Source organism: Lepidochelys kempii, chromosome 1 (genome assembly GCF_965140265.1).
Source record: "Lepidochelys kempii isolate rLepKem1 chromosome 1, rLepKem1.hap2, whole genome shotgun sequence".
Classification (NCBI taxonomy): domain Eukaryota; kingdom Metazoa; phylum Chordata; order Testudines; family Cheloniidae; genus Lepidochelys; species Lepidochelys kempii.
In genome coordinates this window covers 34,249,215-34,263,166 of record NC_133256.1, presented here as the reverse complement: position 1 = coordinate 34,263,166, position 13,952 = coordinate 34,249,215, and the positions used below count along the sequence as shown (strand labels likewise).

The following is a 13,952-nucleotide window of genomic DNA, read 5'->3' as shown; positions in this document are numbered from 1 at the left end:
CATAATTTGGGGGCGGGTGGCTATTTCCCCCCACCATTTATTTTATTGCCCTTCTTTGTTTGAAGTGTTGCTGATAGCAGAACGTGGCCAGAAGCTATTGGTGCATATCCCATACTGGCTTTGAACCAGCTCTGCCTCCACCAGACACCTTATTTCTATAAGAGCTCACACCACAGACATTCACATAAGAATATATTTCTTTTTAAAGGGTAATTCTTACCTTGTTGCTTTAATTTCCCAGGACTGAGAGCAGCAAGGATACTGAGAGCAGCCAAAATAATTGAAGAAATCATAATCTAAGCGGCTCTCAACTGAGGCCACAATGGATTTCTACACTGTTGCATGGACCTGACCTAGGCAGACTTATCTTTAATCAGGTGCACCACCAATCTGAAATGGACAGCAGCCATGACTGACTTCTTTTTAGGCACTTGGGGAAAAACCTGATTTTGAAAAACACCTGAGTTAGTCAAGAGAGCAACTCCCTTGACTTTTATTGGGACTTGTGCTCCTAAATTCCACCCTTAAATGTTTACTTTGGAGTTTAAATAAGTTGTGGTGATCAAGACTTGAGTTCACTGCTAGCAAAAGATTCCTAAACTATTCCAGGCCCAACGGGGGGAAACCATTAATGACAGGCTTAAGGTGAAAATCCATTGATTCATTCATAAAAACTAAGGGAGGATCTGAAGATCTGCAAGCTCTAGCTCCTAATCCCCCATCAACTTCTTAGGGGAGGGCTGAGTAGACCAATGTACATTTTGAATATAATTTTTGTATGCTATGGATATTTATGTATGCTTTTTACATGATTGTATCTGTGTTTAAATAACTGGCATTTTTGCTTGTACCATATATTGTTCCCCAGACAGAAATTCAGCACAGTCCAGGCTCATACATCACATTAACTAGCAGTATGATGAATGCTGGCACTGTCGATTAAGAGTGTTAAAGATGAATAATAAACTGTTGGGGACAAATAATAATTTACATTTTATAGCCCCTTTGATTTAGGACAGCCTTTTCCCCAGGATATGTATTACATGAAACATTTTGCCCACTGAGGAAACAGATCCCACTCTGAGGTGTGATGGGATGGTCATTCTATATCAGTGAAAGGTTGACAAGAGAAAATGGAGTGTAATGTATCAAACTACTGAAGAAATTTGTCAAAATGTAAGTACCTCATAAGATAAACAAATAATAATACTACAAACATACATACGTTGCCTCTTATCGCAAAACTTCAAAAGTAGGTATTATTATCCCCATGTAAAAGATGTGGAAACTGAGGCAAAGGCATATTAATTGTCTTGCCCAACGGCAGAATTCTCTTCAACGATTTAACCAAGCTGCTTCCCTGCCTCCCTAAAACACCTATTCTACATCCATTCATTGGTTAATCATAAACTGAGTTTACAGCTAAGTTCAAACTCGAAGAGCATGCAAGATTACTGTGCAAACACTGATATCAGTGGGAAGACTGCAAACAGAGTAGGCACTGAATCTATCCCAGGGAAGGTCTGCAATGGTTCTGAATAGCTAAAAGCCGATATATTTAATGTCAGTCTTCACAATGTGTTCAAATCCCCTTTCCACCAGAGCATCCAATAAATGAGCTTGTGTGCGTTTTCTTTTTCAAGTGCTTTTTATTTCTGTTGTGCTCTATTTGTATTTATAGAAAATATCTGCAGTCACGCTCACTATGTCCATGACTTTAGAATACAGAAAGGTACTGCACCAGACTGCGTTTTTCAGGAGCAATGATTGAATATGAATACAGGGGTGAAATGGACTATGGAACACAAGAAAACAATGATCCATATTACACATTTTTAAAAGTAGACAATTACACACTTAATCAAAACAGAGAGAACCTGTTTACATTGTGTAAAATCTGATTCATATTATTGCTTAATAATAATGTGCTCAATTCTGCAATCTTTACTTAGGTAAAACTCCCGTTTAAGTCACGGGGAGTTTTGCCAGGATAAGCACTATCGGAAGAGGGGCAATATTTTGTATTGGAATTTGTTAATATTAGTGTAGCTAGCCAAGAAACAGCAATAGCAGCAGCTTACAAATATGCCGTGATATAGTCCCTGGTGAGGTCAACATAAAACTTATCCACAATCAGCACTTCTAAGAGAAACTAGTAAGAGGGGAGAAAGGTTGGGTCTCTATTCTGTATAGCCAAGATAAAGATGACACTCAATTGCCACCTTAGATTTCCCCGCCTTCTATTTTTTTTAAAAAAAACCAGCAGTTATGTGAGCAAGTCACACAGACTGAACTTATTCCCCTGGAGCCTCCCCATTCAGGGAGAATATGAAAGAAACAAAGCTCATGCAGGGAAGTGACACTATTAAGATTCTGCAGTTAACCTACAGAGAGCCAAAGACTTTTCATAAGGACCTGATATTCCAAAGTACTCAGCACCTAGCAGCTCTCACTGAGAGCTATAGAAGCTGCTGAATACTAAGCACTTTGGAAAATGTGGTCTCTATTTAGATGATTAAACAGAAGATATGCTCTCTTTGAAATCTGGCATCTTACTATGGTGGCTAACAATGGAAGCTATTGGCACTCAACATTTTAGAGGACCCAGAACATAAAATACTTGTTTATTCATCATACCAATAATTATTAATCTTTAAAGGCCACTCGAAAGATCTGATGATTTCAAAATGTAAGACTACATAAAGACACAAACATTTTTGGCAAAACAGAGATATGGCTAGTGGAACTGCTGAAAATAAAACACCCTGAAATTAACCAAACATTGCACCTTCTGGACCAGATACTGATCTCAATTACACTGGCATATATCAAGAGTAATTCCATTGAGTTCAGTAGAATTACTCCATTTACAATGGGTGTAAATGAACCAAGAATATATCCCTCTGTCTTCACACATTAATACAGATAACTGATGTATGGTTTTGCCTGTATAAGTAGTAGAAGGTACTAGACATGCTAACAGAGAGCATGATATTGTGCAGTACTAGTCCAAAATTTTAGCCCTAAGCCAACAACACACTACAGCACATTGAAATCTACAGCACAGCTCAAATCTGCTTCTTAGTTACACTGGTGCAAGCTCTTTGACTTCATCAGGCTTGCTCTGATATGCCATCACTTGAAATCAATGATAAAACTCCCATTAACATCAAGCAGGAACAAGACCCAAACGAGAGGAATATTTGGCCCATCCCTTTTAAATCATAAATAATAACAGGTGAATGTAAATGATGATGCTATTGCTGAAAGAATAGTGTAAACAACTATTAAAGAGCACACTCCACACTCTACTACACACCAAGGCTGCTCCATTTCATCCACTGGTGCAAGAATGGTTAAAAAGCCTCACATTGATTAGAAAGGTGATGCAGCAATTTGCTAAATGTGCTGCAGTTAAATGCTTAAGCTCTTTCAGCACACATTCTCCCAGTGTGCAATCTGCGGCTTCCGTATTATCAAATAGAAGTAAATTCTGGAAATCCAGACAAGTTCACCGGCTTCAAATCGGGAGCGGCACAATTCACCCAGAATGACCCCAAATTGTTCAGAAACGGAAGCAGACTGCTTCCCCCTTTCAGGAACAATCTCAAAACAATCATGACCTAAAAATGAAGTGCACGAGCTCTTTTGACTGGTCTTACCTAAAATTTAGATTGACATAGCTACATCAATCAGCGGCATGAAAAAGTAACACCCCTGGGCACCATAGTTAAGCCGACCTAATATCCAATGCAGATGCAGCTGGGTCAACGAAAGAGTTCTTCTGTCAACCTAGCTATTGCTGCTTGGTTACGTGGATTTACCTACATTGATGGACAAACCCCTTCCGTCAATGCAGGAAGCTGTAGCACCCATAGTGTAGATGTGCCCTGAGATTGCTGAAGTGAATCAGTTTAATTTACTTGTTAAACTACTTCATTCTGAGCAAGAGGGACTGCATTGCACTGGCATCTGCAGAAGAAATAGAGAAACTGAATCTTTCCTACTAATCCTACCAAAAGGAAGATGAAATGATTTTTGTATCCTGTAACAATGCTCCTGAGGTTATACTTTTAGTCAATCCAATAAAATGAAGAAAGTTATGATGAATGCCTTATTTCATGCCAGCGGAGAATTTCTTTTTGAATTCTCACTGAGGAAATTTTACTATGTTTTAGTGAAGGCCAGATAATTTATTTTCCTGAAAATAACCTTGCAAACTAAATCCTTATTTTAAAAGTGGAACGATTGAAGGTGGATTTGTTGTCTGCAGCAGAATTGTTTCACAGAGAGCATGCAAACAAACACTTAAGCTAAGACATTTTCTCTGTGAGGAATTTGTTCTCCGCACGTGTGTACATAACTCCTCTTAAAGTCAGCAGCAGCTATGTTCTTTGAATCTACCAGCAAGTGATAGTTAAAGAAATCATGCAAGAGATCAGTTTAAGTAATAAGGGTCTCATTTGCAATAAAGTTCATTTACTAAAAAAAAAAAAAAAAAAAAAAATCATTTTGGAATGGGATTTTGTAAGAGATCTAATCCTTCTGAAACAGGATTTTAACAACAAAGTTAGCCTTCTGTGCATCTGACACAAATATTTACCCCTGCAGTTTAAACTTGTGTATACTGTACTAATTTTCAGTACACCCCAGATCTTAGCCATTGGGAATATTGTACTATTCTTGAGGGCAAAATAAGTAATTTGCCAGTCAGACCCACACAGCCTTGATCCCTAATTAAAGAACACCACTATGTTTTTAAACAAAGTTGATTATTAATTGATGGTCACACTCCTAGTGCTGAACTGAGGTGTAATTGTTTAAACTGAGTTAATAAGCAAATTTAATGAAAATCCCATTGCTAGGCAGCTTGGCAAATGAAAGCTGATACTTCCTAAGGGCTCTTTGGTGGCTTATGTAAAATAAGTTAAATTGATAGATATCCACAATTTAAAACCAGCATTATAGTTAAATCCGATTGGTAATCCTTTTGAAAGTGTTAGCAGAAAGGCCTGTCATGCGAAGGACATAGACACCACACTACCCTCCCAGCCCCAACTGCTCCAAGGTCAGGGTAATGCACATTCACAGACCAGTGTGAGCAGGGAAGCATGCACTCTGCCTATCTGTTCTGTATGCGGTCTGATCCTGCACTCTGAAGTCAATGGTGAGCTTCTGTTCATTTCAGTGAGACAGGATCAGACCCTCTCTGTTTGTAGGGCCATCAGTTCTGCATTAGTCAGCAGCACTACATTCTAAAACAGAACCAGCAAAAATTAAAACTCCTGGAGAAACAGGAAATTTAGTCCAACCTATGGAATTTTCTTACAGAAAATAAGCTCCTGTTTTTTCCTTACCAGGTGATACTCAATAAACAAAAAGTTCTATCCTTTGCTGGATATTGTCTGTCTGAGATTAAAGTCATGGTTAAGAGCAGAATAATGTGGGGTCTGGTAGAAGAGTGGCCAATTTGGCAAATATGCTACTTATCACTAATGTATTGATCTGGCTAAGAGTGCACGTGAAGGAAACCTGCGGCTCTCAGGAAAGACTTTACTTTTGGAAAAATGTTGTCCACACTTTTTCAATATTACTTTTTTCTGATTCAGCATTGTCCTCCACTAGCATTGCAAGACTGGCTATTCATTAAGAGGCTTTAATATTGCAGCTGAAAAATATCCATACCCACAGCACAAGACATGGATACTTCTGGTGGGCAAATTGCTTTTTGTAGCAATTATACAACTTCAGCTGTTTCTCTAAAGTATTCAAATGGCTTTAAAACCTGGTCATATTATGTTGATAGAATTGTTGAAGTGCATTAGTGAAATATAGAGGATAGCATGTAATGAAAGACGTCCTTTTACATTTAGCTAAAGAATAAATATGTACTATCCGCTCCAAAAATAAATGCATAACTCTTATATGTGAAACATAATTGAAGTTGGACCTTTAATCACAGGCAAAAGCGTCTGCATATATTGTGCAAACAAATGTATGGTATTAGTCAAATATTACAACTTTTTTATGTTTATTGTGTTCTGATGAGTCAAAATCTTGTAAGATCCATGTTTTGCAATAATTTCAGTTCCCTCTGTCAGTAAAAGAGATTCTCTGAATAATGCATGTAATTTAAAGGATTTAAATAAGACACCAGCACAGGGGGTAAACCCAAGCTGGTGCAAATCAGGTCCATTTTATTTGAACTACAATAAAATCTGTCTGATAAAATGACCTGTTTCTCAAGAATGCATGATTTATAAGAAAAAATGTGATGGTTCTGGGGCTCTTAAAAGCCAAAACAAAGACAGACAAGCACAATGTATATAAACTGAACACAGAGAAAGATTACAATTCCAAAAAGAAAAGGAGTACTTGTGGCACCTTAGAGACTAACCAATTTATTTGAGCATAAGCTCATGAAAGCTTATGCTCAAATAAATTGGTTAGTCTCTAAGGTGCCACAAGTACTCCTATTCTTTTTGCGAATACAGACTAACACGGGTGTTACTCTGAAACCTTCAATTCCAAAGTGTTCCTGGATAAACATCATGGTACATAGGAAGCAGACACTCAACTGTTTTAGTCTATTGGAAAGACAAACAAAATATTCACATGATTTAACATGATTCGACCAACATACAAGCCATAAACCTTTAATATGTCCTGTTTATTGTCCTTAATACATGTAATGGGCCAAACACTGCAGTTTTACGAGTCACCTCTGCAGTGAAATAGAAATGAAAATAAAGCTAACTGGTCACGTCTTACATCTTTACGCTTGACCTCACATGAATATTCATTTCCGTCTAGTAGCTTTAAGGCTATTGTACTGTATCATTTTGAGGCGTGTGTGCTCTAATTTAATTCTATACAACGATAAGAGCCAAAGCCAGTATTTCCACATTGGTTTAGTACAGAGGCATTATTTCATCTATCTATCTATCTATATGAATTGCCATGGATTGCTATGATACTACTTAATGCAGACTTTTTATCTTTAATTAGGTTAGACAATCTCACACATCTGTGCTTTGGAAGCCTCTGTCAACCCAACAAATTCAATCACATGGACGCCTGTGTCCTCCAGCTATCAGACAATTGATTTTTGCAGGATTCTGCTCATATTTAGCTTAAGGGACATGCGATATGTTCATTCATTTGTCAGTCAGTTTGCCTGTACTTCATTGGGAGGGGCACTTTTAAAAAAATATATTCCCCACTATTCAAATATCTTAGACAAAAATAAATACAATAAACACAATTAGACCTGTTGGCACAGAGAACTGTAAAATATGACAAATATAATTACTACTGTTTGGATAAAAATACATATTGATTTAAGTGGGAGATTTGCCTGAATAAGGCCTGCAGAGTTGGGGCTACCAAATGCATGCAGACATATGTATAATTACATATACTTGTTTGTTTTTTCATTTCTGTATATTGTCCATATTTATCATCTATGAATCACTAAATTGCTTAGAACTGCAAGACTATCTTCGCTATACATTTTGTTGTAATTTTGATCAGGGTATGAGTCACTCTTTCCATAAGTGACAGCAAATATAAAGGAACCATTTTTTCATCAGTTAAAATAATGCAAACTAAACACAACATAATGGGAAGATGGTGGAAAGAGAGCTAAAGGAGCAACTGTGAATAGTTTAAATGAAGAGGAAGTTAGAGAACATACTTTTGGTACCTAAAATGTTGGTCTTATATGCAGAAGTAGTGCAGTCATAGATAATGGTTTTAAAATGTATGCAAATCAGAGTTATTATTAAACCCAGTATTGTTCTACCTAATAGTGTGTGCAATAGTTTTGGGCTTAAAGTTTAATAACAGCCATTAAAATCATCTGGAAGGACTGAAGTGAAGGCAGATTCACAGACAACTGGTTTTAGTTATAATTATTAAATTTAAGGTACAAATGCTTAGAAAAACCAAAAACTAAAACAAAAAATATTTCAAAATCCACTGCATCAATTCTAAATCAATAATAAATGAGCAGTGCCGGCAAAAGGTCATATGCAATGCACTATTTCTCAGTGAAATACACCTGGGTGGATCTAATATTCTATCTACTTTTAAAAGCACTTTTTAAAACTCCTTTCTCCTTTACTTATTTGGAGTTGATTTTAGCATTAAACATAACTAATACCTTGCTTAATACAGAATTCACACTCGGGGGCATAAATCTTTTCTGTATATATGCACTGGTGCCATTTTGGCAACATAAAAGCTTTTCTTGTTAAATGAGGTGACACAGTCATCTGAAGATTGGAGTAGCAAAGGATTATATAAATACATTTAACAGGCATCCCATAGGTTCTAAAATGTGAAGTGTGCTGTACATACAATACACATATATTAAAAGTATGAAAGAGATGGATGTGAGAACCCAGATAACTTAAGAAATATTGTATGTGTTTTAAAGGCACACTGAACAGAAAAACCTTCTCCAATCTGTTTCTATTTTGAATTCTCTCTTAGCAATGATGCTCAGTGCTCCTAGTTCCTGGGGCAATTCATTCTTGGGAAACCACTGAGAAAAAACATGGAATTTGAATCCTGAAATATGTATACAGAAGAAGCAGCGATTTTCGTGGTATTTAGCTATGTACCACTAAATCATTTTGCCCTACACTGTAAAATGAATACCTCTTATGAAGTCCAACTTAGATGAACAGAAACACAAATGCTTCCCCACCCTCAGACATTAAGTAGCTTTAAGCGTCTACCCAGTGTTGAAGGAATCCGAGGAAACGTGGAAGTTCAGCTATACTCTATTTTAAAAAAAATATGTATCCCATATTCGCAAGAGCATCTCTTTTTAACGAGAAAGTGTGCACAGACTGGGGGAGGGGAGTAATTGTTCCAGTTGGAGTGGTTTGTGAAATCAAGTAGATCGGATGCTAACTTGATCTGGCACCAATGTGTGGCTGTATGGAGACATACCCACAGGATGTATGCATTAGGAGATAATAAGAGACATTTACAACCCAGAATATAAGAGCAGGGCAGGCTCAAGTGACATCACTAGATGAACTGCAGCGTCAACCTCCTCAAATATATTATCCTGCACACCATTGCTTCACTGTCCCCTTTTAGCCATGAGAAGAGCACTTGTGATCACAAATATTATGGTGTCTTTTCAAATGCAAGCAAGACGTGCCATGCCTAACAGCATCAGAGACATTCATAATTCACAATTTTTCTTTACAACAGCAAAATCCATCTCCATAGAAACCAGAAAGCAAGAAACTACAGTAATAACACTAAAGTAAATGTCACATTCAGTTAGTCAGCACAAAGCAGGAAAGGGGATGTTGCTAAGGTTAGAAACTAAGGGGAATTCTTATCCCCCCCCTTTTTCTAACAGAGCAGCTGACTTGAAATAGATTGTTTTATACAAGGTAATGATGTGGTCTCCTCTTAATTTCACTGTAATTTACTCATAACTTGGCCAGATCAATGGCACATTTACTTACAGGCATTTGTTACAGCAAAGCTGTTAGCTGTTTCAATGTTGTCTACGTGAGGAACCAAATTAAAAGGTGCTTCAGAGGCGTTGGGGCTGGTATTATGAAGAAAAATGGCTAATCGAAAAGCAGTATATTCCTGATCTGTGTTTCTGATGAAGAGACCACCTACAAGAACAGCAAAGGAAGCAAGAGTCAATTATTCACAAGCCAATCACTGTACTATGAAACCAGCCAACTACCTCTCCCAAAGCTACTCCGTAATACTGGTCCTAGCAGGTCGAGGGATACATGAGCTAATCATATTCATAAGCACAGCCACCACCTTAAATCACTGTCCTAAAGCGATGTGAAGCTCCCAGCTGCATTCGGGCTCTATTCCTGCTTCCGCGGTTCCCAGCCTTTCATACTGAAATACCCAGATTTGTCATGATTGCAGCGACCTTTGAAACCATTTAGCCTCCATCTCCAGGATACTGGACGCACTGCTAAATCAGCTCCTCAGCATCCTCCTCCGCCTTCAGCGGCGGGCAGATGGAGGAGAGCGAAGCTTCTTCGATTAGAAAGAAGGAGGCTCTGTACTGAACTGGCAGGTAATGAACTTTGCTCCTCCGCAGCCCAGGTGCGGGCAGGGAGCGGCGTCTTTCGGAGCGCACGAGAAGCGATGCAGTGATGGAGCTGAGCTGGAAGGAATTCAAATAACTGCGCCCCGTCAGAAAAGAAGGGAAGGGGAAACGAGCGAGAGGGCGAGCGAGTGGGGACGGGTGGGGAGAGGGACACAGGAGCGGGGGGGGGGGGGGGGGGCACAACCCACAATCCTAAACTTTCAAACTACGGAAAGGGAAAGGAAAAGCCAGCAGCATCTCGCTCCCCATGGCAAATAAGCTCCTGCACCGGCCAGTGCATGGGAAAGCGGCTTTCAAACAACTCGCCATCCCTCCAAGAAGCAGAAGGAATAGCGGGGTCGCACTTAAAGAGCGCGCGGGGTGGGGTGGGGTGGGGTGGGGAGGGGGAGATCTTCACAACTTATTCTAATGCCGCACAACCCCCTCCCCAAGGATCACTGAGTTTAAATGTATTTTCCCAAAGAAAACCAACCCCTCTCCGTACACCCTCACCCCGTACAAACACACACACACACACTCTTTCCGGAGGGGGGGGGGTTAAAGAAGGGGGGTAGAGGGAGAAATCTTGCAGCTTCATTCAGCCCCTGGTGTCCAACTCACTTTGGAAAGGATTGTAACACTTGACACATGCACCCAGCCCAATGCAGCGCTTACCTATTTGCACACTGCTAGGAAAAGCTCCCATTGCTAGTCCCCAAAAGCCAGAAAACAAGAAGACAAGCTGTCTGCAAATAATCCTCATCTTCTCTTTTGCCTCTCTGTATCTCCTTCTCTCTCTTTCTCTCTCTCTCGCTAGATGCTGCTCAGAGAGGCATTGAGGACGAGGTGGCTACAAACAAAATTAAGAATAAAAATGAATTCAAAGGGGAGGGGGAAGAGAAAAGAGAAGACTTTTTTCCCCTCCTTTCTTTTTTCTTTAAATTTAGCAATCCATCCTGCTGAGCCGGATTTTTCCCGCAGTCTCCATAGCCCTGGGAGAGGTTTCTGTCCGGCTGCAAATGTTGCACATGCAAAAGATGGTGGAGAGTTTGGTGGTGGTGGGAGCGTCTAGTGGCTGCACTGAGAGAGGAGACATGCGCTATCTCCCCTCCCTCCCCCTCCCATAAACACAAGCAGAGAGAGGGAGAGAGAGAGAGAGGCGCGCGCGCACGCACACACACGGCTTCCTCGGTCTCTCTCCAGCGCACCCCACTCCCTAAACGAGCCACACATAAATAAAGCGCAACCACAGGAGCCGAGGCTCCGGAGGACGGCAAGGGGGATGCGCCTTCTCTCTCCCACCAGCGTATACACACCCGGCTAGAGCAGCAGCAGTGAAGTTTGTCCCCAGGAGAACGGAGCCCTTCTTTTGCAGCCAAGTCCTGCTCTTAGGCACAGCCCTCACAGCAAACGTGGGACTTCAGATACTGCAGCAACCCGGGGCGGGAGAGTCCACTGAGCAAATTCTGCTGAAGAGGGGGTGAAAGGAGAGGGGATGACAGACGAGGGGGAGAGAAGGCTTAGGGGGTAACCAAGGTCACTGCTGCTTCATTGCTATCAGTAGCCCTTTCCTACACTCTCCTGAGGCTACTGTGGGCAATAGGGGGACAGGATGAGCAACTTACTCTGAGGGGGAGGGAGAGGGAAGGAGAAGGATGCTGATCTCATTAATAATAATTGATATTTAATAATGAATGCAAGATCAGAGAATCACAGAAATGTAGGTCCACAAGAGACCTGGAGCGGTCAGCTAGTCCAGTCCCCTGTGCTCTGGCAGGACCAAGTAAACCTAGATTATCCCTGATAGGTGTTTGTCCAACCTGTTCTTAAAAACCTCCAGTAATGGGGATTACAAAATCTCCCTTGGAAGCCTGTTCCTGACCTTAATTACCCTTACACTTACAATGTTTTTTTCCTAATATCTAACCTAAATCTCCCTTGCTGCAAAATAAGCCTATTACTTCTTGTCCTATGTTCAGTGGACATGGAAAACAGTTGATCACATCCTTTTTATAACAGCTGTTAACACATTTGAAGAAAGTTATCAAATCACCCCTCAATCTTCTTTTCTTAAGACTAAACATGTCCAGGTTTGTTTGTTTTTGTAACCTTTCTTCAGAGGTCTAGTTTTCTAAATCTTAAACCATTTTTGTTGCTTTCCTTTTGACTCTTGCCTATTTGTTTACATCTGTCCTAAAGTGTGTCACCCTGAATTGGACACAGTACTCCACCTGAGGTCTCACCAGTGCCAGGGACAATAACCTCCCGTGTCTGACATATGACAATTCTGTTAATACAACCCAGAATAATAACCTTTTTCATAGCTGTATCACATAGCTGACTGATATTCATTTTGTGATCCACTATAACCCCCAGCAGTACTACCACTTAGCCAGTTATTCCCCAGGTTATAATTGTGCATTTGATTTTTCCCTCCCACTTGTCTTGTTCTGAATTCAGCAAGATGAAATTCAATAAACTCTCCAGTTTGTCAAGGTCATTTTGAATTCTAATCTGTCCTCCAAAGTGCTTGCAACCCCTCCCAGGTGTCATTTGCAATTTTTTAAAGTATTTTATATTCTCCACTCCATTATCCAAGTCAATAGTTAAAATATTGACTATTACCTGACCCATGACTGACCCCTATGGGACCTCACTAGATACACCTGGCCAGTTTGACAGTGAATCATTAGTAACTACTCTTTGAATAGGGTCTTTCAACCTGTTGCACACCCACCTTATAGTAAATTCATTTAGACCTCATTTCCCGTTTGTTTATGAGAATGGCATGTGGGACTGCATCAAAAGCCTTACTAAAAGTCACGAATGTTCATGTCTACTGCTTCCCCATATCCACTATGTACATAACCTTTTCAAAGGAGGAAAGGTTGGCTTGGCAGTATTTGTTCTTGATTTGTTCTGGCTATTTCTTATAACCCTATTATCCTCCACATGCTTACAAATTGATTGCTTAATAATTTCTTCCAGTGTCTTTCCAGGTATCAAAGTTAGGCTGACAGGTATATAATTCCCTGGATCCTCTTTGTTTAAAGATAGATACTATGTTTGCCCTTCTCCAGTCTTCTGGAACCTCACCCATCCTCCAGGAGTTCGCAAAAATAATTGCTAATGAGTCCGAGATTTCTTTAGCTAATTCCTTAAGTACCCAAGGATTAATTTTAGCAGGCCCTGGTGATTTATAAACATTTTGTTGAGTAAAAGTCACCATTAATGTTTTTAGTGAAGACTGAAGCAAAATAGCCATCAAACACCTCAGCTTTCTTGATGTCATCAGTTATTAGCTCTCCTTTCCCGCTATGTAGATGAGCTACAGTTTCCTTCATATTTCTCTTGCTCCTAATGTATTTAAAGAACCTTTACTTATGCCTATGTCCCTTGCTAGGTGAAATTCACTTGGTGCCTTAGCCTTTTTGATTTTGTTCTTACATGCTTGTGCTATTCTTTTGTACCTCTCCTTAGCAATTTGTTCATATTTCCACTTTTTGTAGGATTTCTTTTTGATTTTCAGGTCATTACAGAGCTCCTGATGGAGCCATATTGGCCTCTTACTATTATTCCTAACTCTCCTTCACATTGGGATAGTTTGCAATTGAGCTTTTAATATGGTCTCCTTGAGAAACTGCCAGCTCTCCTGAACTCCTTTTGCTCTTGGATTTTCTTCCCAGGGGACCTAACCTGCCAGTTTTCTGGGTTTGTTAAAGCCTGATTTTTTAAAGTCCACTGTCCTTATTCTGCTTGTTACCCAGGGTTTTGCTGAACCCAAAGCTCCTGGTAACTAACTTTACTCTTTGTGAGACAGTGCCAGGAAATAAATCAATGGGGACACAACCGTCCGGCTGAT

The 13,952-nt window shown here is 39.9% G+C and overlaps 1 protein-coding gene across 8 annotated transcripts in view; it reads right to left on the bottom strand.

Annotated features, from left to right (window-relative positions):
* GRIA4 (glutamate ionotropic receptor AMPA type subunit 4) overlaps positions 1 to 11,478 on the bottom strand; it is a 276,316-nt gene extending 264,838 nt beyond the window's left edge. For 7 of the 8 annotated variants that reach the window (XM_073338501.1, XM_073338538.1, XM_073338548.1 and 4 more), the window contains exons 1-2: positions 10,766 to 11,192; positions 9,495 to 9,653 (exon numbers count right to left, since the gene is read on the bottom strand). In XM_073338501.1, coding sequence (XP_073194602.1) covers positions 9,495 to 9,653; positions 10,766 to 10,853 — 247 coding nt within the window. In that variant the 5' untranslated portion in view covers positions 10,854 to 11,192. Of the gene's footprint in view, positions 1 to 9,494; positions 9,654 to 10,765; positions 11,193 to 11,406 lie in introns of those variants that run through there. The other variant, XM_073338510.1, reaches the window with a different exon arrangement.
* Between the last annotated feature and the right edge of the window lie 2,474 nt (positions 11,479 to 13,952).